The sequence below is a fragment of the Ambystoma mexicanum genome, chromosome 5p (genome assembly GCF_040938575.1).
Source record: "Ambystoma mexicanum isolate Mex_15411 chromosome 5p, UKY_AmexF1_1, whole genome shotgun sequence".
Classification (NCBI taxonomy): domain Eukaryota; kingdom Metazoa; phylum Chordata; class Amphibia; order Caudata; family Ambystomatidae; genus Ambystoma; species Ambystoma mexicanum.
Window position 1 is genome coordinate 460,185,992 of NC_090930.1, and position 26,883 is coordinate 460,212,874.

General features: G+C 45.2%; 1 protein-coding gene across 1 annotated transcript in view; it reads left to right on the forward strand.

Moving 5' to 3' along the window:
• The window catches only part of LOC138481018 (sodium- and chloride-dependent neutral and basic amino acid transporter B(0+)-like), a 401,144-nt gene that overhangs the window by 137,266 nt on the left and 236,995 nt on the right, over positions 1-26,883 (forward strand). Inside the window, exon 5 of the mRNA XM_069612865.1 lies at positions 1,185-1,317. Within this exon, the coding sequence (XP_069468966.1) occupies positions 1,185-1,317 (133 nt within the window). The remainder of the gene's footprint in view (positions 1-1,184; positions 1,318-26,883) is intronic.

A 26,883-nucleotide genomic window follows, 5' to 3' on the forward strand; every position in this document is an offset into this window, starting at 1 on the left:
ATGGAACATCTAGTGCCAAATGGAAGAGGACGGGGAACTGGGACATCTGGGACCATACTGGGACTACTGCCAACACGCATGGCCTCTTGTACTGTAGTTTAAGAAAATTCAGAATTGATGGTGCTGGGGAAATGCATTAAGAAGTTCGGGAAGCACAGCAAGCTGAGCGCTCACCCCTGATATCTGTGCGCAGCCTGCTGTGGCAGGTTCTGGTCCCAGCAAGGTCAACTCAGCCTTTCATCCTTCAGAGGTCGATCAATTATTACCCCTTTATGGGATGCTAATGTCAACTGTTGTTTCAGCACTCTGAGACATATGGGGGGTGGGGTGCTATATAAGAAATATGCATTCTTATATTAGGACATTACCTGGGCACGGCACAGAGACAGCATCCATTCTCCATGCCTTCCTGGTGGGATGCAGAGGGATGAATAATAAAAGCTGATTGTTCTGATTAGAGGCAAAGAGGTTGATTGTCTGACACCCATACCTTAGAACAGTGAGGAGTGAAGATGATAGGACTGATTAGGAACATATCCTGCTGAGGTGGTCCACAAGCATATTCTTGTTCTCCAGAAGATAGACTGCTTAGAGACTCCCTAGATTGGCTTCTGTCTATTGATACATTTTGTTTCCTTTCTGAGCCAATGGTATTCCCCTGGTGGCCACCTGCTGATATAGCTAAATCTACGCAACCTGAATTCGATTAGCTTTTTGAGTGGTAAAGGTCAGAAATCTGATCTGAGGAAGACGGAGAAACAAAAAAAAAATGTTGGGGCAAGTGAGGGAGGGACCCTTATACTAAACAGGAACAGAAAGAAGGTAGTGAAGCAAAGAGTCTCCCACTGTGGTTTTGGAAGGGGGTGCGAGGTACGAAGTGCAGTTCTTGCAGTTCTTGCAGGAGAGTTGTTGGATAAGGAGTTATTTCACCCGCATTTGTTTCACTACGTTGACTGTGAACCAAGAACTTACACGTGGCTGGTTACAAAATGCACATTTTACCAATTTACCTCGTTTCCCTTTCACCAGACAGTTCTTCCAGCTGCGGAAAAGACACAAGGCAAAACTGAAAGTGCAATGTTACTCCTTAAACTGGATTTACTGTGCATACATCTTTCAAAGATGTCGTACTCTGAAACAAATGTACTTAATTATGCACATGCTTGTGCTTTCTCGTTAAACAGATCCTTGTAATGCGAGTATGGGCCATAATGATACGTTAACAGCAAATTTAACAGGAGTGGGAACAAATGAAACTTGCATAGGCAACAGCGATCGAAATGGAACAATGGAGCTCCCAAGCCAGCAGTACTGGAGGTTAGTGCAAGTTAGATAATGTTACCCATCCATTGCAGATAGACCAATACATTATCTGCATTGAATAGCTTCAGTACATGTTTCTTAACACATTTGAATTTCAAACCACATCAGTAATGAACTGTGCCTAAATCTTCAATCCAGCATACTTCTTTGAGTACAATGGGCCAGCAAAAAGTAAACGTGGGCGCAGGGGATACTTTCCGTGGCAGCATCTGTTGGAGACTGCAGACAGTTGATTCTCAGAAATGATAGGATTGTGTATAAATGACTCTTTATTTCCGTGACCATATAATCATAAATAAAATTGCAACATAGTGGATGTATATGTCAGCTTCTTGGAATGCCACTTAACAGCTTTGGCTCAAGTTGACACAACCCATTTGGCATTCCACTGGGTGGTTCGACACTGCACCGCACTACCACTGTTTTGCTCTAATCACCAAGTGTCTTGAACGTACTTTGAGAAGAGTACTGCCACACTGCTTTGTTAGGGACTTTTCGTGTCATTGCACAACTACTGAGTACGGTTAAAGAAAACTTAAAATAGCTAGAGGTAGCCAGGGGGAACATCTAGCAGCAGCTCTTAATAAGTCTCCAGCTTGTCTGCACCTACAACAACAAAATATGCATTTTATAATAACACCGCTTTCTCAGAGATGTCTCAAGTTAATGGTCCAAAAGACCCTTGGTCAAATGTCTGACCTAATACATTTCGGAGATACTGGTTTAGTGGTAGCCACCGCTGACCCCACAGTACGGGGGGGGCCATGGCGCACAAGGACCTAATGAGGACCTGTGTTCTCCAGCTTCAGAAATAAAAAATGTATTTCTGAAGTTGGAGTGCACTGGTCACTCTGACTTCTGAAATAAATAATGTCTTTTAATTCTTTCGGAAGTCAGAGTGCACACATTCCGACTTCAGAAAAAGAATTTCAGGATCCGGCGCCAGATCGAGGCACTCTGCGCTGCTTCCACTCTGCATGTCAGGAGCCAGGATGTTCTCTGTGTTTCCTAGCTCCTGTCTACATGATGGGAGAACGCTGCATTCCCTTCCTTCATTTCTGACCCCTCCTTCCTTTCACCCCACTCAGTGCCCTGTGGTCCCCCACACCTCTATACATATATGTACAGTAGAGGTTTTAATTCAAGCAGAATATAGTGGTACGAGGATGAGCGAGGCTTACCCGGCTACAGTAAATAATATCATTGACATGAAAAAGTTCAAACAAGGAGGTGAAAGCCCACTATGGAACTAACATACGTCGTGCAGACTGCTAAACACCACGGCAGTGATAAAAAGTAAGGGAGGATTGTGTTTCTTGACAAGCCAGCCATGGAGGAGTGAGAAAAGAGACACTGGTTCCGTGGAGAGCGACCCGAGGAGAAGGAAGTGAGATGCTGTCAAGGAAGAAAATTGTTTCTAGAGTCCCCATGGAGCGGGAGCCTGTCCAGTGACAGGGAGAGAAGAAAATCGACTGTTGAAGCCAAAGCAAGGAGAAGACGCACAGCTCGGTACGTAAGTGAGAGCTTGCCTCTGCAGCACCGCCAAGGACAGAACTCAGAATGCAGCAGCAGTACAGAAACCCTGTGTAACTCCCAGGACAGACCGGTGACCTGAACTGCAATTCCCTAAGGATGGGAAATGGTGGGTCCAGCTGGTGGGAAGCAGAGGGCACAAAACAAGTTAAACAGACACATACTAATATCCAGAGAAGCAGAAAGTGATATGTGGAACAGTACCTGGCAGCAGTGTACACCAGTTCTGTTTGGTGGGGCATTGAGTGAAGCAGGGGTAGAGAACCCACAAGAACAGTACACCAGGATCTGCGACCCATATGAAGAAGCATAAATGGATAGCAAACAAACTGTAAAAGCTGGAACAAACGTTGAAAAGTATTCCATGTGGAACAGTACCTGGCAGGAGAGTACACCATGTCTGTTCAGTTAGACATTGAGTGAGGCAGGGGTAGAGAACGCGTGAAAGCATCAAACCAGGGCATGGGACCCATATGAAGTTGAGCGAGCCCCACTGAAGAGAGGGTCCCTGGAATGCCCCACTTAACCCTCATAAACATGACAGACCAAAGAGTCAAAGATGCAAGATGCCAGTCCCTGAATGGACAGCTCCCAGGAGGGCCAGTGACAAATACATATGCAAGCAGATATTCTCTCAGTGGTTCAAACCTTATCCAGCTAATATCATCATGGATACAGGTGCCCGAACACTGATCATGGATCTAGGCACCTCACTGGACATGATTGACTGATGGCCAGTACATAAATGTACTGACATCATTAGAGACACCATTACATAGTAACATTAGTCATGAAGCATACTCACATCCCTGCACGTAGTTACATGGACACACGCGCACACATGAAGAAAATGCTTACACAGTTCTGTAGATAGAGGACAGTTACATATACAAACTGTTGAAAGCTTTTATTATTTTCTCTCATTAGCCAAATGAGGAAACACAGAACCGCAAGGCAACAAGGCAACAAGAGATGCAGATCAAGCTTGCAGACACTTATTGCAGCTAACCATCGTGGTCAGTCAAAATCTCGAAAACAAAATCTCGAATGACAAAAAGCCCGAAACAAAAATCTTGAAAAAAAAAATATCGAATTTTGTATTTATTTATTTATATATGTTTTTGGGGTCAGGTAAGTAAAAAAAAGGGGTAAAATAAAAAAAAATGAAAAAAGGGGGCTGGGGGGGAACCCCCCCATTTTGGAAAAAAACACATTGAAAAAAATTCGATATTTTTTTTTTCGGCCTTTTGTATTCGAGATTTTTGTTTTCGAGATTTTTTGATTCGGGATTATCACTATGAACCGCTAACCATATTGAACTACAGGATCGTATAAGGGACCTAGAAGTGCTAAGATACTATTAAAATATACAAAAAATGATCACAGTATAAACATATAGAAATCATAGTACAACTATAGTAGAATTACATGAAGCCACAGGCCTCAGAACGAGAGATGAAGAAAAGCAGAATTCGGCTGCATGAAGCATCAGGCCAGGGCTCGCAGCCAAGGTCAGAGACGACCAGAACATTCCTAAGACTCAGAGACAAGGAGCCAACTGCAAAATAACAGAATAAATCCTAACTAATGGCAGGCCAGAAAGCTCAATTGTGCGGTGTTCACCCACGTGGTGCAGCTGAGCCAAACAATGGCCATTTACTTGTGGTGGAAAGAGGAGTGGTTCCCAGCGAAACAGACACAAAGTGATACATGTGTTGTTTTACAACATTGCAACCCTGCAAGCACTGTCAAAGGCAAGGTGGTAATACTGATGGTAACAATGGGACATAGTCTTTTTCATCACCTTGAGAAGGTGCATGGAGTGCTGACAACAGAGCTGGGTCCCAGGTCTGGGGAGCTCAGCTCCAGCCAATCAGGGAACACAAATCCGGTGGTGGATGGCATAGGGCAAGGGCCAATGGTAATCCTGCGACCCTGCATCAATTTAATAGACAGTTTCTGGGGAAGGTTCAGGCAAACACACCTCACATGCAAGGGCCAGTGAAATAACCTCTATATGTGCCAGCTATAGGTGATACCACCCCAACCAGCCAATTGTGCATGCTGTTAGGTTTTTGGGGAAGAGCCCTGATTTGTGACTTCAGACTGTCATAAAAACCCCTGACACAGGCTCAGGAGCTGTGATTGCTGGAAAATGTGGTTCTTCCTGTATGATCCCTGTCTATTATGGAAAAAAAGCACAGTTCTATCTTGCCATTGGTGGAGTCCTCCGTTTGTATGCCGAGGGAGAGTTTGTTGGGCCCTGGGCGATCTAAACAGTGACTGCGTAATGTGAACCCCGGTGCTCTCTGGCATACCTATACAAAGTGGTAGCAGAGGGATGGTTCACTACTCCCGTTTGGCATAGCCGCCTCTTCTGTCACAGTGTCTGGAGGACTGTGAGATGCCTTGCGGAGCGCGAATGTACACGGGAAGTGCACCCTGTGCAGAGGCTGTCAAGAGCCATCTTGGAAATAATATCCTGCCTGTGGTCCATGAGGAGCCCAGCAGACCAGAATGGTGGCGTGGTAGTTTTGTGGAGAACCCATAGCTGAGCATTGTAAGTGGATCACAGAGTGTAAGTATTGACCCAACCACACAGCAATTGAGGGGGGGTGGTAAAGAAATGCTGGGTGGGGGGGATGATGAGTATTGTTGAATATCGGTGATGTATTGTTGAAGCATTGTTGAGTATTGTGAAGAATAGCAGGGAAAGGAGCAGAGGAAGATGTCATTTTTTTGGTTAGGGAACATTCAATCCTTGAGGTAAAAGGTTTGTGCGAATAGGCTAGACTATTGACGTAAGGGTATGGATGACAGAAGTTATGTAAATATTGTATTCCTTGTGGATTGGGCGTTTAGCTCGGGTGATTGTATCCCCGTGTATAGGGCTTAGCAAATGGAGCTATCTCAAATTGCGGGAAGTATTCTTTTGGTTAAGTCTAGCAGAGGTGTTTTATCCAAAAAACGAACCTGTAGGTACAGATTGAGCACGAGAATTATTGGTATTCCCTGTTAGGAGTCCGGATGACGGCCGTGGGTATGTGTCATTGGGATTTTGAAAATATTTGTGTAATGGAACAATATCGTTGTGAGCTCTGTCAGTGATTTCTATCATTCTATTACATAGTAGAGAGGTGACCTGACCGGGGAGGTCTGTGCATAGATATGTGATATGATATGGCATTTATAAGGTGCTTATAAAAAGGTGTTTCAAGGGACTGGGAGAGCATGAGGTGGTGCGGAATGTGGTCTCAGTAATCAAAAACAATTGATGGAATAATCTGTTCTGTGGTGGTCCGTTGAAGGTGCATGTAAGAGATTAGTGAGTGTGCCTGAGGAGACAGAGAGTTGCAAAAAGGTGGTGCGCAGAACACGCATGAAAAGTTGATTGGGAGCCAGAGAGGCTTGTGACAGTACAAAAACAATTGCTATTTTGAAATGTGAAATTAAGCATGATGAGGCATATTCTGTAAAAAACTGGAGTTGTTCAAAACCTCGACTCGAGGTCAAGTGACTATTAAAGAGCAATGTATTGTGATAAAGGTGCGCGGGACATGCCCCTACAGCACTTATGTAAGGTCCTTCCATAATATAAGGACAAGATGTGTCCTCCTGACCATGAGAGCGAAGGGATTATAGCAGAAACACAGGGACTGTACTCTATACAGGAGTTAAAAGCAGCGGAGGGGTACTCAAATCCAACATTCAAACCTTCACCATATACCAAAAAGGAGGGACAGAAAGGGGCTGCACAAGCAGGAGGTGGAAAAGGGGTGCACAGCGAGATGCAGACAAGCACAAGGGAAGAGCTGGAGAACAGAGCATCACACAAATTTTGTAGGAGGACAAATACTACTGAAATTAGATGGGTAGATAGCGGGAACAACAGGATGGGCGAGTAAGGAAGTAGGTGGTTGTAAAGAGAGTAGAGAAGCACGACAGCAGACTGAGTTAATGAAAGAGGTGGAGAAGAAAGAAAAAGTGCAACAGGAGGAGAACAAGAAAGTGAGAAGGGAGAAGCTAAAGGCAGAAGAGAAAGAGAGAGGGAGCAGCGAGAGATGAGTAGAAGGAAAGAGCTTGAAGACATTGAGAGGAGAAGGGAGGTAGATGAGTAGGAAAGGCAAGTTTTAGTAAACAGGGAGAGTAGGAAGTGGCAAATAGAGCGGCTCACAAGACAGCACAAATGCAAAGAGGAGGAGGAGCGTGTAGTGAGAGACATAAGACTAAGTTTGGGATTGACCACTTTTGATGACAACAAAGGAAGGCAAAGGTAAGCGGAGCAAGAGCGCAGCAACACACATCATACGGTAGCTACGCTGCCAGACAAAACCAACACAGAGTCCTCCGTGAGGGGGCACTGCAAGAACTTGATTGACTTATGCCACAGGGAGCAAAGGTATCGAGGAGACTGAGCTTCCATGACGATTTTGGCAGTGACTTGAGAGACACTGATTCAGAATATGACTCGGTAAGGAGTGTGAATGAGGGAGTAGGGCAACTTGATCGCTGATCGACAGGGAAACACACTGAGTGAGATCCACATGGGGAGCAGACAAAGATACAGGGGGAGTGCAGGATGACAAGGACGAGAGAATACAACAGTCCAGGGCTATATTGCACAGCATGGATGACATAACCCCATATCTGCAGAGGCTTAGAGACCTTCCAGCGCAAAGGAGGGGAGAAATGGCAAGGGCATTCACAACCACCAAAGCCACTGGGAGACTGGATGGAGTGGCAGGGCTGTCACAGTTCCCCTTACTGGAAAAGGGTGGAGGCAAACTCAGTACATACCCTGGAAACATATAGACAAGGGACATTTGAGGTGTAGGTTACACTCATTGACCATGGGTGCGGGGAAATGGATATATAAAATGGAAAGAATGACAGCAGGATAGAGATTAGCAGTAGGAGATGTAAATGGTTTACTAGTGGCGGTCCTTGGTGAGGTTGCTGATGAAATATGGAAAAGGGCAGGGTACCTAGGAGTAACAACCCAGAACACAGCACGCCATGGTTTCCCTGTTTGCTAAGTGCCATATGGCTGTATGGCAAGCTCTACAGACGTAGTACCAAGACACTTAAGACATTAGTGCAATCATGGCACGTAGGATGGGAGAAAACGAAGACCCCCTACAATTTATTCAGGCTATTCAAGAGTTATCGCACCTTGAAAGATGACAACTGTGGGACAAAACAGTAGCATTATTCTATCATATACTATGCCATGGGTTACCAGAGCATGTGCAAAGGCAACTAAAGAAGTAGTTGGGATGGAATCAAAACCATGGTCAGAAATACAACTCACAATAGTACATTATTGTAAGCTAATGCAAGAAAGCGCGAGGAAAAAGCAAGAGGAAAGAAAGCAGGAGGAGGCAAAGTTAGTGCAGAAAAAACGGTCTATATACGCCATGGAAGGAGCAGTGTTAACAAGTGTGGGTGGACAAGGTGCACCACAGACAGAGTATGCACCGCCCCCCATGGGAGGAGGGCTCATTGGGCATGGGGATGCACAGCATGGGTTTCGAGGAAGAGGGAGGCCACCAAGGGGACACGGGTATGGGCATCAAATGCAACAAAGCCAAATGGGTTTTTTGGGATGGTATAGAGGATATGGGGAACAAATTAAGCAGGTTCCAGAAGGGTTCCCTGTAGGGTATCAGAGGCAAATAAGAGAACCACCCCAGTGCTGGGTGTGTGGACAGTTAGGACATATCTCTAGGGTATGTAGAAGCAGAGGGGGAAGGCCCTACAATGGAGGGATGCCACAAAAGTGGGGAATGCAATACCAGCCAGAATATCCTGGGGATCAAAACCAGTATCATGCCCAGGACCAGACACATCAGCAAGAACAGATACCAAAAGCAAACCCGCAGACTCAACAACCCATGACACAAACACCACAAATGCAGGCGCCAGTGCAACAGTATTCACAGACACCACAGGTAACACAGATGCAGAATAACACACAGCCATCATACAAGACACATCACGACGACAGGACATTGGTCTTCAGAAAGGGAGAGGAGCAGTAAAAATAAAGCTGAAGCCAAGAGCCATTTTACCACAAGCAAGGCAATATCCCATGTCGAGGGAGGCAGACAAGGGTATTTATGAGACAATTGGAACACTAGTGAAGCAGGGCATCCTAGTGCCATCGGAATCACTCTCCAACACTCTGGTGTACTGTAAGGAAGGCATGGTATTAAAGTAAGACAGACACAGTGATCACATTTCTTTTTACCAACATCAGGTCGTTCTGTGCCCAAGTCTCTTTCATTCAAAGTCTCTTGCTTCAGAGGGCCTGATGTACCAGAAACAACAGAGAAAAAGTTCCTTTTCAAATATTCAAGTCAGGTGATTTACCCTTCGCCCGGGATCCCCCTCTGCCTGGCTCAGATCCTTCTTTCACAATTAGCCTCCCTCAGTCGGGGTTAGACCAACTTTAACTCGCAGGCATCCCTCGGTTCGGTTCACATTTGCCACAACAATATCTTTGCGGGTGAGTTTTGCTGTTCACCTCGGAGCCCCCTCTACTGCCCTAAAATCCCCTTTAAAACAATTAGACCACTCTTTCAGGCTCAGACCAATTACTGTCTCTATGCAATCAAAGTCTTTCGAAAGTGCACGGGATTCAACTTAACCCGCTGCCGAACCACTTCGATTTCACCATTCAATAATCTTTTACATGCTCTGGGGTACCAAACAGAGACCTTCACGTGAGCACCCACGTGGCACCGGACCACTATGTATCTGGTACCTATTTGGGTTTCAAAATGTTCAATTACACACAAGTTCTTTGTTCATACAATGTTGCCGCTTGCAACCTTGAGCATAACACAGTCTGGTTTGCTGTCAGTTTCTCCCGATTCACCCGCTGTGCTGAACTTGTTGGCGTTGCTTTGCTGTCGGAGTCAAGGACAGTACCACAGTGGGAATCGCTTCTCCCCGCCTTGGCTATCAATGCAGGAGGGCCCTGTGTACCTTTAACACATGCTACACCGGTCATCAGCTGTAATTCCTGGTCTTAAGTTTCTTTTCCGTTAGGCTTCTTGAAAGTCAGGGTCCTGTCTTGAAAAGGGCATGGGTAACTCCTTCCTTGTTGTCCTTTCTGGTCTTGCCGCCTTTCTCCTCAGTTTAAAATGCCACCCTGCTATAGCTGCTTCCCCAGAGTGTGCTTTTGTGCTCTTTATTTATTTATTCGTATTTGTAGAGCGCGCAACAGCCCGTTGGCATCGTGGCGCTTGTTACAGAGAGTGAGCAGAGCTTAGTTACAAGATGAGAAGCAGTTTCACATTTTTTACATATTTACACTATACATTACAAATGACATAATGTGAGAGAGTAGGGGAATTATGGAGTTTGTGTGGATGTATGCAGGAGGAGCGGTATGTGTTAATTGAAAAGGGAAGTTTTCAGGTTTTTCCGGAAAGCCAGGAGGGAGGTCTTGGCTCTGAGGGCAGTAGGGAGCACGTTCAAGAGCTTAGGGGCTATGTACGGAAACCTATCCCACTTGCTTTTGCCCTGTTGATGTGCGGAATGTTCAGTTGATTAGTATAGCATTTTCTGGTAGGTCGAGAGGAGGTGGTTCTGGATATGGTTTCTGATAGATAAGAGGGTGCAGAGAAGTTGAGGCATTTGCGAGTGATAGTGAGGATTTTAAAGGTAATGCAGTATTTGACCGGGAGCCAATGAACTGCCTGTCTGGCTTGGGTGATGTGGTCTCTTCTCGGGATGCTTAATGCTGCTCTTAGCGAATTTGTTTGGGTGATTTGAAGTCTGTTTAGGTTTTTTATAGCGATGCCTGCTAGAAGAGCATTGCAATAGTCTAACCTGGCACCTATTGTGGCTCTTGCTACTTAAAGACAGTTAGGCTTGGTTAGGTAGGGTTTTATGGCATTAATGAGTTTTTTGCTTAGGGTGGATGCAGAGACAATGGCACTGACTTGCTTGTTCATTGATAGGGTGGCATTAATGAGAACCCCTAGCGTCTTTACGGATGATGAGACGGGAATGATGGAGTTATCTACGTTGAATTTAGTGTAGAGGCAGTCTAGCTTAGTTAGTGTGGCCTTTTGTCCGAGAATAAGGATCACTGTTTTATCTCCATTAAGGCATGTTTATGTTTATGTTTATGTTTATGTTTAACATTTATATAGCGCACCAGGTTCCCTAGGGCTTAAGGGCGCTTCGAAACGAAACACTCACAATACACAAACAGACAAGAAAGAAAAACCCAATTAGAAGCAGAAGGTTCATATGCAGAAAGAATACTCAGATGAGGATCCGACCTACGAGAATAGCGCAGTTTTCAGCCCCTTTTTAAAGATTTCTACGGGAATAGTATTCCTCAATGTAACAGGCAATGAGTTCCAATTAAGGGGAGCTGCTGAGATGAAGGCTGAATCTCTGGATTTTTTGGTTTTCACACGTGGCATAGCCAAAGTGTTTGTTTCATCAGAACGAAGGGAGCAAATGTAATTTTTTACTAAGACTAGTTCTTTTAAATAAAGTGGCATAACTCCATGTATGAATTTCTGGGTGATAAGAAGCAATATAAACATAATCCTGGCCTTAACCGGTAACCAGTGGAGGCTGCGCCGGGCCTCCGACACATGGTCTCTTCTTGATAAGCCTTTCACAACCCTGACTGCTCCATTCTGAATAACTTGCAACCGGTGGATGTCAGATACCGGCAACCCTATAAGTAGGCTGCAACAATAGTCGATCTTAGAGCCAATTATGGCCCTTGCCAATGTTTCTGCATTGGATTCTGATATGAAAGGTCTCAAACAGCGAAACAATTTAAGAAAGTATGAAGCAGAGAAGACCAAGTTATTCACTTGGGCGTTCATGCTAAGGTTTTTGTCCAAGTAAATGCCTTAGGTTTTCACCTTGCTCATAACCTCAATGTGGCAATCATCTATAATGAGCGATTTATAGCTAGGCCCTAGTTTGTCTAATTTGGCCTCTGAGCCAATAATTAGAATCTCGGTTTGTGAGCTATTTAAAGCTAAGCCATTCAGTACCATCCAATCCTGGATTTTCTTGTATATTTTGTTAATTCTTGACTCATCTTCTGCCTGGGAACCAGACATGGGGATGACACATTGGGTTTCATCCGCATAGTTTGCAAATACGATCCCCTCGTTCTCGAGCATCTGGAAAAAGGGAATCATAAATATATTATAGAAGCAAGGCGACACGCAAGCACCTTGGGGGACCCCATACGTAAGTATGGTCGGTTCTGCTTCTGCAGTGTCACTGGCCACTCTATTTAGTCTATTCTTCAAAAAAGAGATGACCCAATTAACTGCTTCTTCAGAGAAATTGGCATTCTGTCTTAGCCTGGTGGACAGAATGTTATGGTCCACCAGGTCAAAAGCAGCCGACAGATCTAAAATCATGAGAAGGGAAATATGGCCACCATCCATTCTCTGTAGAAGATGAGATTTGAGAGCCAACAAAGCTGTTTCGGTGCCGTGATTCAGACGAAACCCTGATTGAAATTTATGATAGATTTGGTTTTGTTCCAGATAGCTAGCGATCTGGTTATAGGCCACCCTATCCAAGATTTTTAACAAGAACGGGGTGTTAGTGATAGGCCTATAGTTAGAGGCGGTGAGAGGGCAAAGGTTGGGTTTTTTTAGCAACGGAGTGATCCATGCTTTTTTTTATATTGTCAGGAACTTTATTTGCTAAGAGGGAGGCATTGACGAACTTGGTTAGAGCTGGAATGAGGACCGGCGAACACTCTTTAATTATGATCGAGGAGCAGGGATCCCCTTTACAACTTGTGGATTTTAAATTAGAAATTATCTTAGACAGATCTTGCTCTGAGATAGGTTGAAAGCTAAACGCAGCTTGTTCCTCTGGTTTACTAATAGGGATCAGGAGGCTCTTTTCTGGAACCTGAGTCAAAAGACTGCGTTTCTTCACCTCAATACCTTCTCTAATTTTAATCAGTTTGTTGGATAGGGCAGATTGAATCTCAACGGCATAGGCCGTTTGCCACCATACAAGCTTGGATAGTGGTGTATATTTGGTGTAGAGCCTTTGTGTCTTGGTCATATGTGCCAGTTACTGGTAGAAGAACTTGGGTGTCATCAGCATAGTTTGTATATGCAATCCCAAGTGCATCAAGCTTGTCGAAGAGGGGCTTCGTAAAGAGATTGTATAGTGTTGGGGCTGTACATGAGCTCTGTGGGACTCTGCAATTGATGGTGGTGGGGGCTGCATTTGCTATTTTGGAGAATATTTTCATTGCTCTACCTTCGAGGAAGGAGGTGATCCAGGAGGCTGCTTGTTTGGATATGTGTGCTGCTTGGGCAAGGTGGGCGGTAAGGGTCTTGTGATCTACAAGATCAAAAGCTGCCGAGAGGTCTAGGAGGAGGAGGGCACGCTTGCCTTTGGCCAAGATTTGAGTGATTTGGTTTTTAGGTCTAATAGGGCCGTTTCTGTGCCATGCCCTTTACGGAACCACGATTGTCTTTTTCTTAAAATGGAGTTTGTCTCCATGTATAGTTGGATCTGGCTGTGAGCTGCCTTGTCCAGAATTTAGAGAAGGAAGGGGACGGTGGTTATGGGCTGGTAATTGTTAGGCTGGGCAGGATCTAGTGTAGGTTTTTTCAGAAAAGGGCAAACCCACGCCTCTTTGAGGCTGTCGGGAACGATGCCTGATTTAAATGAGGAGTTGATGAAGGCCATCAGAAGAGTGGCAAGGACCTCGGCACAATACTTGATGATCTTAGGTGGGTATATGTTGCATTTACACAGTGATGGTTTAAGGTTTTTGAGGAGGTCTATGACTTCTGATTCTGAGATGTCCTTAAAGGAGAATTTGGGGAGATAGGAGATTTTATGCTCAAGGGGAGTTTGAGGGTGCAAGTGCTGACTCGGTAGAGCTTTGTAGTGATCCTGAATTTTCTTTTGGAAGAGGTCTATTTTGTTCAGCATTACGGGTTGTATACTTGTGCACCAAGCTTCATCTTTGATGATCTCATCAGTGCTAGTGGGAGGTGCGATGAGTTCATTGAAGAGAGTGAATAGTTCTTTAGTTTGACAGTTGGCACTGGATATTTGCACATTGAATGAGTTTGATTTAGCAGTGATGATGGCCTCTTTGTACTGCAGGGCAGTCATCTTGAAGCTTTCTTTGGATGAATCACTGGGGTTAGTCTGCCAGTTTTTGAGAGCTTGTCATTCTTTCAAGCGCAGAGTTTGGATCTCTTTTGTGAACCATGAATTCCTGTGAAAAGTTTTTTTCTACTTCATACATTCAAGTAGAGCTATGGAGTTTACTGCTTTGGTGAGGGTGTCCTTGAAGATGTCTGCTATGGTGTTAGGGTCCTGAGAGAGGGGGGGTGATAGGCAAGGGATGTCAAGATAGGGTCGCAGGTTGTCCGAGGTAAGTACTTTTTAGCTTCTTACTTGCGCTGCGGGGGCGAGTGTGGGGGTTTTGGTACAAGGGGCTGTAGGAATGGTAAGTTGAATGCAGTTGTGGTCTGTCCACGGATAGGCAAGATTGGACGTGATGGTAGATGCACAATTGTGATCAACAACCCAATCTAGGGTTCGGCCTTTGGAGTGAGTAGGGCTCAGGATTTTTTGGGTGAATCCTAGGTCTGAAAGATCTTTGGCAAGTGTGGTGGCGGATTTATCATTAGGGTCATTGTAACCTAAGTTCAGGTCATCTAAGAGTATAGTTTTAGTAGATATTTTGATGTTATCGCTAAGTAGGTAGATGAGGTGTCCCTGAAAATCTGCAGAGAGCCCAGGGGGCTGATATAGGACGTGGATATTAATGGTGTTGTTAGGCGAGAGAGATAGTTTGACAGATAGGATGTCTGCGTTGCCCTCTGAGGGGCGGGAGATGGGCCTGATTGATAAGATATCTTTGTAGATTAGTGCAACTCCCCCTACTATTTTGGAAGGTCTGTCCTTTCTGAGGATGGTGTAAACTGGAGGCAGGGCAAGAGTGATGGCAGGGCCAGATGCCTCATGTAGCCATGTTTCAGTAATGCCTAGAATGTCTAAGTCTTGACTGGATAGGAGGTCATTTATTTCGTGTGAGCGGGGAGAGAGCGCTCGTTAAGCAGAGCGCATTTGAGGTGTGGTGGTTGAGGGTTTTTATCTAATTGTGGCATAGATGGGCAGGCTTTGGGTAGGGAGTTGGATGGCTTGCACTCAGTGGCAACCGAAGTAGACTGCATTAAACAATTGGACAAGCATATGTGTGGGTCGCAAGGGCAGTCCCAATAGAGAGGTTAACAGGGAGCGAGCTAATCATTCGACAATAGTAGGCATAAAAGGTACAGTGAAGGTTGCACAGTTAGCAGAACATGTTAAGATACAGTTTTAAGAGTCACATACAGAGACACAGAGTGTGCCTATGTGTGAGGAACAGACTCAATAGTAATGGTAAGCAGGAAGTATGCAGAAAGTGATACAAAATGATCATTTGGCAATAATATACATGGCAGGTGCAGGAACAGTTACTAAGTACGGCAAAAAACGTTTCAATGCAGTTTTAAAAAGTCACATATGCAGACACAGTGCATGCCGTTGAGTGGGGGGCAGGCATGTTGGTATTGACGGAGTTGTATGAGAAAAGGCACATTGGTGGAAGGGAGTCAATAATAAAGAATTAGAGTTGGGGCTTGGTCAACTCACGGTAGTATCGGGGTGATATGTGACCCAGTAGAGTGAACCAATAAGCCAAAGGGTAAGCAAGGGATGGGAAGTGGCACATGGTTAGGTACAGACTGTTAGTCAAAGATGGGGTCAAGCGATCAGGACATGAGAGGTGCAGCGTTTCTGTCTCCATGACCCCGGACACCCGCGATAGGCTCAGGACAGGCACCTTTGTTAGCACACCTTCGTTGGAACACCGGCTAAAGCCTGCCAGCGTCTGGTTGGCGCAGAAATGAATGCAGATGCTAGCCGGCCATCTTGGGATGACCGAATCCTCATGGGGCACAATGGAGGTGCAGGGCAATAAAATACAGTAAGATAGGTACCGCAGCCTGATTACTTGCTACACTATGATAAGGATTAACTGGAACAAATGTAGGTCTGTTGAAGCTGGAGTGCACGTTCCACCGCGCTGGGAAACGGAAACAGCTGATGTCAGCTACGAGTAAACCCAGGGCCCACAGACTTACCTGGGCAAACGAGGCACACACAAGGCTCTTAGGAAGGACGAGTGGACACTGCTCCAGCAGTGTTGGAGGGGCTGCAGCTCCTCTGGGGGTCACCTGCCTGTGGTGAGCTCAAGTCAGGCACCTTTGTTAGCACGCCTGCTAAAGCTTGCCGGTGTCTGGTTGGCACAGAAATGAATGCAGATGGCCAATCAGGCATCGGGGGCAGGAGTCTAGTGAGGAGCGGTGAGAAGGTAGTTGAAAATATTGCTGGGCGGCCATCTTGGGATGACCGAATCCTCGTGGGGCACAATGGAGGTGGAGGGCAATAAAATACAGCAAGATAGGTACCGCAGCCTGATTACTTGCTGCACTACGATAAGGATTAACTGGAACGAATGTAGGTCTGTTGATGCCATAGTGCATGTTCCGCCGCGCTAGAAGACGGAAACAGCTGATGCCAGCTACGAGTAAACCCTGGGCCCACGGGCTTACCTTGGCAAACGAGGCACACACAAGGCTCTCAGGAAGGATGAGCGGACACTGCTCCAGCAGTGTTGGAGGGGCTACAGCTCCTCTGGGGGTCACCTGCCTGTGGTGAGTTCAGGACAGGTGCCTTTCTTAGCATGCCTTCATTGCCGGCGCCTGGTTGGCGCAAAAATAAATGCAGATGCCCAGGCATCGGTGGCGGGCGTCTGGGGAGGAACGGTGAGAAGGTAGTTGAAAATATTGCTAGGCGGCCTTTTATACGTGTGGGGAAGCATGATGGAAGTCAGGTGTGTGTAGTTATAAGTAATTGCCTGACCCTTGTGTTGGGTCATATCAGGTATACGGCTCTCGTGTTAGTCCGTTGTCGCTTACGATGAACTGCCCATGAGAAAATGTTTGTGTCGGAAAAAGGGGGAGAGTTTAAAGATATCCTACTTGGTAGAATAAGGAAAAGGTGTCATAAGGAAGGGGATACCACGTCTCACCCTCCGGTGTCCCACTTCCACTCTCCAAGGACCCCTCATCCAGGTGATCCTCCCGCACTAGTCCACCACCAGGAACTGGATCCAAAAGCTATGGCCGTGGCCGTGTTCTGGCCACCTGGATGACAGATCCCTGGGCACTAGCGTGTGAGACACCTTTGGGTTTCTCACATGCCCTTCCCCCATGCGAGGTGGATATGACTGGTCTTTGACTAGGTTATTCAGGGTTAGGACCGGGGAAAGAACTGGAATGAGACATATCCAAGGCCTCTCGCATATTGCACTGCTTTTTTTTTTACTGTGTAGGTAGAGGCGAGGTGGTTTTATTGGTCTCTCGAAAATAACCAACAAACTGGTCTGTAGGGGTTGACTCTGGTTTTATGTGTTCTTTATATCTTGTGGGAGGTTCATGGGATTTCTTCTTTTGCCAGTCCCATATTGGAGAGTTTTGGGAATAGTAATTAGAGTGCCCGCAATCCTGGGGTAAAAACTCTCTAAAGGGAGGTGGAGTGTCCTCCAAAAGAGTGGAAAATGTAGGGAAATCTCAACCCACAATGACTTCTTCTGGGAGCCCAGGAATAATGGCTGAACATATTAAATACAGCTTGCCCCTGATGTTAATATACACAGGTTTTTTGGGGTATATTTCATTGTCCCCGTGTACACAGGTAACTCCAACTAGGGTAGTGTTCTCGAAGTCCATTGTTGTGACCAAGTCAGCTATTATGGCGGTTTGCTTGTTACCTGGGTCGATTAACACCTTCACTTGCTTCCCATTCACCCAAGCTTTTCCATATATGAAGTCATTAGAAGACTGACATAAACATATGCTGAAGGTCTCCAGACCTTCTTCGGGCTCATCCCACTCTTCTCCCTTTAAACATCCTATTTCGATAGGTTCTTCCTTTAAGTTTTTTTACAATGGTGTCTGGCCAAATGTCCAGTTTCTCTACTTGAAAAGCAGAATAGGGTGGAGTAGTCTGCTTCCCTTAGGTTCCTCCTGTTTAGTATCTTCTCTACTTTTAGGGTTGGATCTTTTGGCTTCTACTCTTTTCTTCGGTATCCATTGCTCGATTTTATATGCCCCTTCTTGTTAATCTACTCGCTGAGGTTGGGGTCAGTGGGTAGGGTTGGAATCTTTCCATTCCTCACCTTGATCTACCGAGTGGAAGTGTTTGGCTGCAACTGAGTGGTTTTGTGCAGTTTCAATGGCCATGGCTAAGGTAGGTCAATTCAATTGTAACACAGCCTTTTGTAGAAAAGGGTTTAAGGAATTGGTGAACTGTTCTAACATAATCATATCTATCAATTTGTTTAGGAATTTGTTATTGATCCAAAGAGCTACAGTATTTTTGATACATTCACCCATTTCAAGGGGGGTTTCTCCTGGATTTCATCTAATGGCTCTCAATGTTTGCCGATAGAAGTTACAAGTTTAGCCCACTCTCTTCAATAGCCCTTCTTTTATGGATAAAAGGGTGGCTACCTGTTCAAGATTGAGTAGTTGGTAGGTGGTCTGTAGTTCACCTTTCAACAGGGTCCTCCAATAACATCTTTTAAGGTTTTCTTCCCATCCTACCTGTTCAGTCAATCTTTTGAAATTCAGAAAGAAGTTCCCTAGATCTTTGCCTTCTAGCTATGGTTGAAGTATCCCCTGTAGTAGAAGGTGTCCGGCTTGCAACTCAACCAATTTCGTCAAGTTTTCTTGAAGCCTTATTTCGGCCTGCATTTTATGTGCCACCAATTGGGCAATGACAGCTGCTAGGGTGGCCATTTTTTCTGGTATGGTAAGGATTCCTTCAGTGGTCTTTTCTGAATCAGAAGAAAACAGGATTTGACTCCTTCAGATAAAGTTTCAAAGTTGTCTGACCCTTCTGAGTCTGATTCCGCCGAAGGGAGTGATTTAGGTAGGTTGATCTCCATCCCTGATGGTCCCGCAACCAATGGTAATTGGGTACCAAAATAAAATGGTCAGTTGCAGGGGGATTTAGGGCACTATGTCTAATGAAGGTAAAGGCTAGTTAGGTTTTCAATAGTATTCAATTGCATTGTTCGATATTATAATGGGAGGGTGGGAGGGTGTCTAATAGTACTTGAGTATTAAAAACAGGTCTTGTTGACTAGTTGGGATGTGTAGTTGAGAGAGCAAAAACTTTAAGAGTGGATTCATGATCAGAGGCAAGGAGTTCAACGATTCTATTTTCCCCGTCTGGTGGTCCGACAATTATCAGCATGAATTCTCAATTTTTATCAATTGAATCAAATGCCACTTCTGACATCACATGTAAGGAAGGCATGGTATCAACAGTAAGACAGACACAAGTGATCAAATTGCAAGGTTGTTTATTAAACTTTCACAGGGGTGAGATAAGCGACTATCTAAACCTAAATCTACAGATGAAAGCAAGCTACGACCATCAAATAATAATAATGCAGTTCTAGTGGAGTCTTGTCAAATTAAAAGGGCCTATAAAAAAGAAAATTGCCAATCCTTACTACTAATTTACAAATAATGTGGGGTGATGTTCATGAAAAAGAAAAGAAGTATTCATAAAATGATAAGTCAGGATGTTCGGGCAGTTGGCCTACCTTCCTCACGTTTTTACCACGGGATAAGGCGGTTCACTCAAACAAAGCACACGCTTCAGCAGCACGAGGATACAGTTCCATTTACACAGTTCAAGGCCTTCTGTGTCCAAGTCTCTTTACTTCTTGCAAGTCTCTTGATGCAGAGGGCCTGCTGTACCAAAAACAACAGACAAACATTATTTTCCTTTCTCCAGTATTGAATTAGGGGGTTCAACCTAGATCCACTTCAGCCAGGCTCAGATCCCTTTAAATTCCAAAACAGAAAGTCAATATTGGATCCCCCTCTTCCAGGATCCTCCCCCTTTCAATTTCAGCCGGGCTCGGACCAATTGTGATGTACTTTAAACTATCAAAGACTTTTGAATGTGCACAGGGTTTAAGTTGACCACTTCGATCTCAACATTCCTTTTACTCACATTCAGCTCAACGTTGGATACCTAACAGAGGCTTTCAAAGGAGCACCCACGTGGTGCCAGACCACTCTGTGTATGGTATCTTTTCTTAGTTTCCTAAAGTTCTATTGTAAAGTTCAAATCAGATCTACATTGCAGGTTGCAAATGTCTCACACACTTTTCTCTTTGTTGCCACTTACAACTTTGATTCAAAACACAAGCTGGTTTGGTATCAGTTTCTCTTATTCAACGGCTGTGCTGTCTTTTCTGGCACCGCTGTGTTGTAGGAGCCAAGGACAGTACCACAGCGGCAATCACTCCTCCCCGCCTTGGTTATAGACGCGGGAGAGCCCTGGGTACCTGTGACACACTTTGCAGGTTTGATCAGCCTTAGCTCCTGGTCTTCGGTTTCTTACTTGAAAGTAACAGTGTTTAGAGGTCACGGGTGCTTCCCTCTATGCAACTCTCTCAGGGCTCGCCATATTTCCAATTGTAATAAACTGCCATTTTGGAACTGCTGTTTCCTCCTCCGTTTTACATCGCTCAGACTGTGCTTTTGTGTTCCACCTTTTATAAGTGGGGGAAGTGTCAGGAAATTAAGGGGTGTCTAATAATCTGTAATTGCCTGACCTTGCCTGACCATGGTGATGGGGCCTGTCAGGATATGGCTCTGGTGTTCGTCTGTTGTCCCTCACAGTGAACTGTCCATGAGAAAGTGTTGGTAGGTTGGGGAAAAGGTTTTATTGGGAAGGGGATACCGTTTCTCATCCTCTGGTGTCCCACTTCCACTGCCTGAAGACCCTTCATAAAGGTGATCCTCCTGCACTAGTCCAAACCCAGGAAATGGATGCAAAAGTGATGGCCGTGTCCTGGCCACCGGGATGAAAGATCCCCTGGGACTAGCGGGTGAGACACCTTTGGGTTTCTCACATGGGTCATGTCATTTTATACAGAACTTGCACTCTCTGAACCAGATTGTAGAAGCGAATCCATCGACAATTTTGTCTAGCATTCCCACTGAAGCTACCTACTTCACGGTCATAGATTTGAAGAACGCAATCATCTCTATACTCTTACACCCAGACTCAGAGGACTTCACTCCATTTCTATATAGAAATAAGAGGTGGAAACATACAAGACTTCCTCAAGGGTACTGCGAATCACCTTCTATATTCAACAGAGTACTTCAAATAGACTTACGACATGTAAAATTAAAGAGCACGGTTATACAATATGTAGATGACATATTGATTTGCAGCAAGACAGAAACACAGTGTAGACATGATTATGTGCACAGGTTGACAGTACAGGTAGACAGAGAGTACAAGGTAGACAAGACCAAATAACAATATTGCCAGAAATAACTGTTGTATGTTGGACACATGATATCCCAAGATGGGAAAAAAGTGACACCAGAAAGAGCAGAAGCAATACTCAAAACAGCCAATCCACAACCATAAGACAAATGCAGCAGGACTATGTAATTACTGCAGGGCATTGGTATTTGACCACAACACTTACACTAGACCCTTACTGTGTGCACTGAAGGAAGCACAAAGAGGGGAGGGTGTATTACAATGGACAACAGAGATGACTGAGGCATTTGACGAGCTGAAAGAAACAATATGCACAACTCCAGTATTTGGGATCCTAGACTATCAAAGTAAATTTTTCTTATTTTCATACTCCAATGGAGTGGTTATGTCTGCAGTACTGACACAAAAGACAAGCTTGGGGCACAAACTTCTAGTATACTACAGAGGGAAGTTAGACCCAGTAATGAGAGGATGCTATGCATGCAGACATGCATTGGCTGCCGCCGCATTGGCAGTGGACAAATCAGCGAATATTATCATGGGATGCAGCACCACTCTCTATGTGGAGCATGCTCTCTTCACAATACTGGAAAGACCCAAAGGTACATTGACAACAGAGAGAGCTTCAGGGTACGAGGTGTTACTGTCAAACCCAGCTCTCAAAACAGTGAGTTGCACACTTGTCAACCCGACTACTTTCATCACTGAACCAGTAAAGGGCGGGCGACTGTGTGCACAAGTGCACAGCAAACATACAAGAATTCAGTGACACTAGAAAAGTACACGAGAATGCACTTGAGAGGGGGAGACATACTTTATATTGACAGGTCATCAACTATTGACCAAACTTCTGGGGAAGGACATACTGGGACAGCGGTAGTGAGATTAAGAGAGGATGGGACGAGCGAGGTGTGACAAGTACACGTCTACCGTCACATTTATCAGCACAAGCAGCAGTATTAGTGGCTTTAATGTTGGAATTTGAGCACAGCACAGGAAAGGAAATGACAGTGTATTCAGATTCAGCCTACTTGACATCCACAGTTCATTCTGTGCTGTCACATTTTCTGAGAAGGGGCTTCAGACATGCTGATGGGGCACTGGTGCAGCACGTACTCCTACTGGGCAGACTTATAGAGGCACTCCAGTACCCACAGTACATAGTAGGGGTGAAGTACCAAGCACATATGAGGGGGGAGCACCCCATCTCCAGGCCAACGAGGCAGCAGACGCAGAAGCAAAACACACCAGATATCTTGGGGACATTTTAGAAATGGATGCTTCGTCCCCAGTGTGAAATTATGCATGAAGGAAGATACTCAAACAAGGATATAACACATTACCAGTGACACAGAGTATGGATATGCAGGGAGCTGCACCCAGGGAAGAAAAGAGTTATGGATTAAGAGGGGATGTACAGTGTCTATGACAGGCACCTTATGGCGGGAAAATAACACAGGAAAAGTGGTAATGCCATTTTCATTATTGCACACTGCACTGACACAATTACACCATCCTACCCAGACAGGGAAGGAGGTGCATGCTGCTCATATTGGAGAGGACTGTCTCTGTCCCAATTTGGCTGAACAGGTGGCTGAATTCAAGACTAATTGCCTAGTGTGTAACCAATTCACGGGTGGTCATACATTAAGGGTAGTGACAGCAGCCATACTTCGCCCAATGGGTCCATTCCCACACCTGCACATCGACTATGTCAACATCATGCAAGTATGCCAAGGGTACCGCTACATAATTGTGTTTGTATGCCCATTTTCCCGGTGGGTCAAAGCGTGTCCTTGTTCCCACACTGATGCCCTTAGAGCAGCAACATTCCTGGTTCAGGAATCTTCCCATTATGGGGCTTGTGTGAGGTCCTGTGGTCTGACAATGGCCCTTACTTCGCCAATGAGATGTTCCAACACATCAAAACCTTGTTAGGAATACAACAAAAATTATTTTGTGTCTATCACCCGCAAGCAAACTGAGTGTGAGTGCTTCAATGGCCTGCTCAAGGAATATATTGCCAAAATTGAAAAGACCCTCAATAAGAGTTGGCTTCACTGTCTTCCATTAACATTGTTTAATTTGCACAATAAACCACGGTTCAAACACCATTTAACCTGACATGAAGTGGTGACATGACGGCGCATGCAACTTCCCATGGCTCCTCTCACTAGGGCAATGAAGGACGCAGAAAAGATGTCATTATTAGTAACTATACTTATGAAATCCCGGAGGACATCACAGATGGCATCACACAGCATATGCTGCTCCAGTATTTCCCACTTTCTAGAATTTAAATAGAATTTTATTACGTTTTTCATTTATAAGACAAGTGTATCACCATTCCATACAGTGAACAATAGCACCATGAATTAACATAGATATATCAATATGGCCATCAAGCATTAGCCATACACCTGCCTTCCCACACCAACACACCCACTCCCATCCTTCCTGCAACTCTCCGGTAAAGGTTTGCTAAGAATATTCCTCTAGTGTGTTCCTCTGGGTCCAGTCTGACCCTGGGTCCATCTCTGATGTATCCCCAATCCCCACCTATTTCAGCTCCCACTCCCAGCACCCTCTACCATCCCTGGCATGTATTCCAATATAGAAGGCAGCCGTTTGTGCTGTACCAATCAACCTTTCTCGTTTATCAATACTGTTAGTGATTCCATCGCAAAGATGTTTCTAGCAACATCAAACCGCTCCTGTTTCCTCAGAGACTCTGTTCTCTTCCATGCTGTAGCTAACATGATCCTGCAGGTCTGGAGCAGGTTGCGCACCATGACACCCACCGGGGTTTAATGTTACTCTTCTTGTATTATTCCAAAGAGCACCAAGAGAGGATGGAGCGGTCAGTAGAGGTCTGTCTAGCCCATCCCAGCCTCGTATCCAAGATAGGACTCACTCCCCAAAAAATTGAATGTGCTTGCAGGATCCCATATGTGCCTGTAAGTGCCATAGGCACTGCACCCTTACCAGCAGCATGTGTCTACACTAGGGTACGTCTTTGCCAAACGTTCTGTGGGTAGTTGCCATTGGTGGAGCAATTTCATGGTGTTCAGCCTGTGTTGTGAGGAGATTGCGATCATTTCAGTTAACCTACATATGAGTAACTAGGTCCCCTCCTCCCACTGCAAATCCAGGTCCTGCTCCCATTGAGACTTAATCCTGATATCCTCTAAAGGTTCTGACTGTGGTAGAGCACTGTACAGTTTCTAAATCCTACCTTTCTCAGGTCCTCTCACTATGAGAATAGTTTCAAAGGCAGTGAGATTTCTTGCCAGGTCATGCCCCCACTTCTTATCATTTAGTGCTCTCTTCACTCTAAGGAATAGGAAGACTAAGAGATTCCCCATCTCGTGCTGTTCTTACAGCTGCTACTTCCGTAATCTCCAGTACTCCACATCTGACCTGCCCTGCTTAACCTGGCTTCGTACCAATATTGGTATTTGCTTAGCTCTGGTATTCCATTTCTGTTGGGTGGGGGGGTGGTGCAGAGATGGAACTCAGGGAGAAGGGCCACAAGGACAACCATCTCATATCTGCTTATTCCCTCCACAGATCCCAAAGAACCCTCCGTATTGGGTGCATCCATATTCTCTGTGAGGTACTCAGAGCCATTCATTGAGGGGAACCATAAATAATATTTCGCTTTCTAAGTTCACCCATTGTTTGGCAGTTTGAAGGTGGTCCAGATGATATATCAGCACCCTGAGTTGTGCAGCGTGGTGATATTAGAGGAAGTCTGGGAAACCCATGCCGCCCTAATCTCTGGGCCTGATGAATGTTTTATAAGCTACTCTTGTTTTGGAACTTGCTCACAGGAATTCCAGTAATAGTTTCTTTAAGGGATCATGAAAGGATTTAGGCACTGGTATGGGGAGCATCTGGAACAAGTACAGGCATCTAGGGAGTATATTACTCTTAATGATGTTAAGGCGTGCCATCCATGACAAGACCATCTTGTCCCATCTCTCTAGGTGATCTCAGATCTCATCCCAGAGTGGTAGCTAGTTCACATGATATAGGTCATCGACTGAATTTGTAATATTTATGCCCAGATACCTGATCAAAGCATTTTTCGAAGCTAAACTGTAATTGCGAGATGAAGCCCCCCCACTCCACCCAAGATCACCCCCATTGGAAAGGAGAACTGATTTAGAGTAGTTGATCTTGAAATCTGACTCTGTTCCATAGTTTACAAGCTCCTTAACTACCCAAGGCATCATTTTAATAGGGTGCCTGTCATATAGGAGCAGGTCATCTGTGAACAAAGCCCCCTGATATTGGGTGTCAAAAACGGAATACCCACTATCTCTAGGTTAACCCGTATGCACGAGGCTAGGGGTTCCATAGCTAACATGCAGGTAAGGGGCAACAATGGACATCCCTGTCTCTTGCCCATAACCAGCCGCAGGGCCTATGATTACACACCTTTCACCAGGACCCTAGCTGTTTGTCATGAGTACAACTTTCCCAACCATGGGAGCCACTGCTGGAGGAAAGCCCAGTCCGCCCTATCAAAGGCCTTCTGTGCATCTACCGTTAACAGGAAAAAATCCCTTAATTTATCCCGGGGGTATGCCATCAAGTTGAATCTTTCTCAAGTTATCCACCCTGCCTGTGCATTATGATGCCCACTTCGTCTGGATGGCCCAAAGCAGGTAGTACAATCTCTAGGCGGGAAACCATAATCTTAGTGAAGAACTTCACATCCAAATTCAGTAGTGAGACGGGCCTATATGAAGAACATTGTGTGGGATGCTTGCCCTCTTTAGGTATGTCCACTAATCTGGCTCTAAGAAAGGAGTGTGGGAATGCCTGGCCACACTGAAATTATTTACATTTTTTGTAAGGAAAGTGGCGAGAACTCCCCCAAACATTTTATAAAAAGATGATGAAAAACCATCCTCCCCAGATGCTTTCCTGGCCTTCAGTTCCTTAATCACTCGGACCACTTCGGCTTGTGATATTGGCTTGTCTACTTCAGTCGCCTCCACCTGCATCAAGATTAGGAGGACCACCAAGGTGAGATATTGTGTAATCGGAGGAAGTTTCAGGGGTATAGAGAGCCCTGAAGTATTTGGCAAAACACATTGCTACTGCCTCCGGTTGGTGACACAAACGGTATAGAGAGCCCTGAAGTATTCAGCAAGACACATTGCTACTTCCTCCGGTTGGTGACACAAATGCTCACCCTCACCCCTAATAATTTTGACTTGCCTTTCCGCCACTTGTTTCCGAATCCTATTCGCCAGCATGGTCCCCGCTTTATCTCCCTGCTCATAGTATTTCTGCTGCACTCCCTTCAGCATCTTGTGGACTTTAAAGAGGCTGAGTTCACGCAGTTCCTGTCTCTTGTCTAGAATTGTCAAGAAAATCTCCACCTGATTTCCCCCCTCTTGGGGCAGGTCCACCCACAGTGTTGTAATTTCCACCACCAACCTGGACTCTTCCAGACCTTTGAGTCTCTTGATCTTAGCCCCATCTGCTATAAGCAACTCTTGGATGGTGGCCTTTGCTGCCTACCAGACCATATTCACCTCAACACTATCAGTGACATTTATGACAAAGATTTGTTGTATTTCATCCCTGAGGAGATCC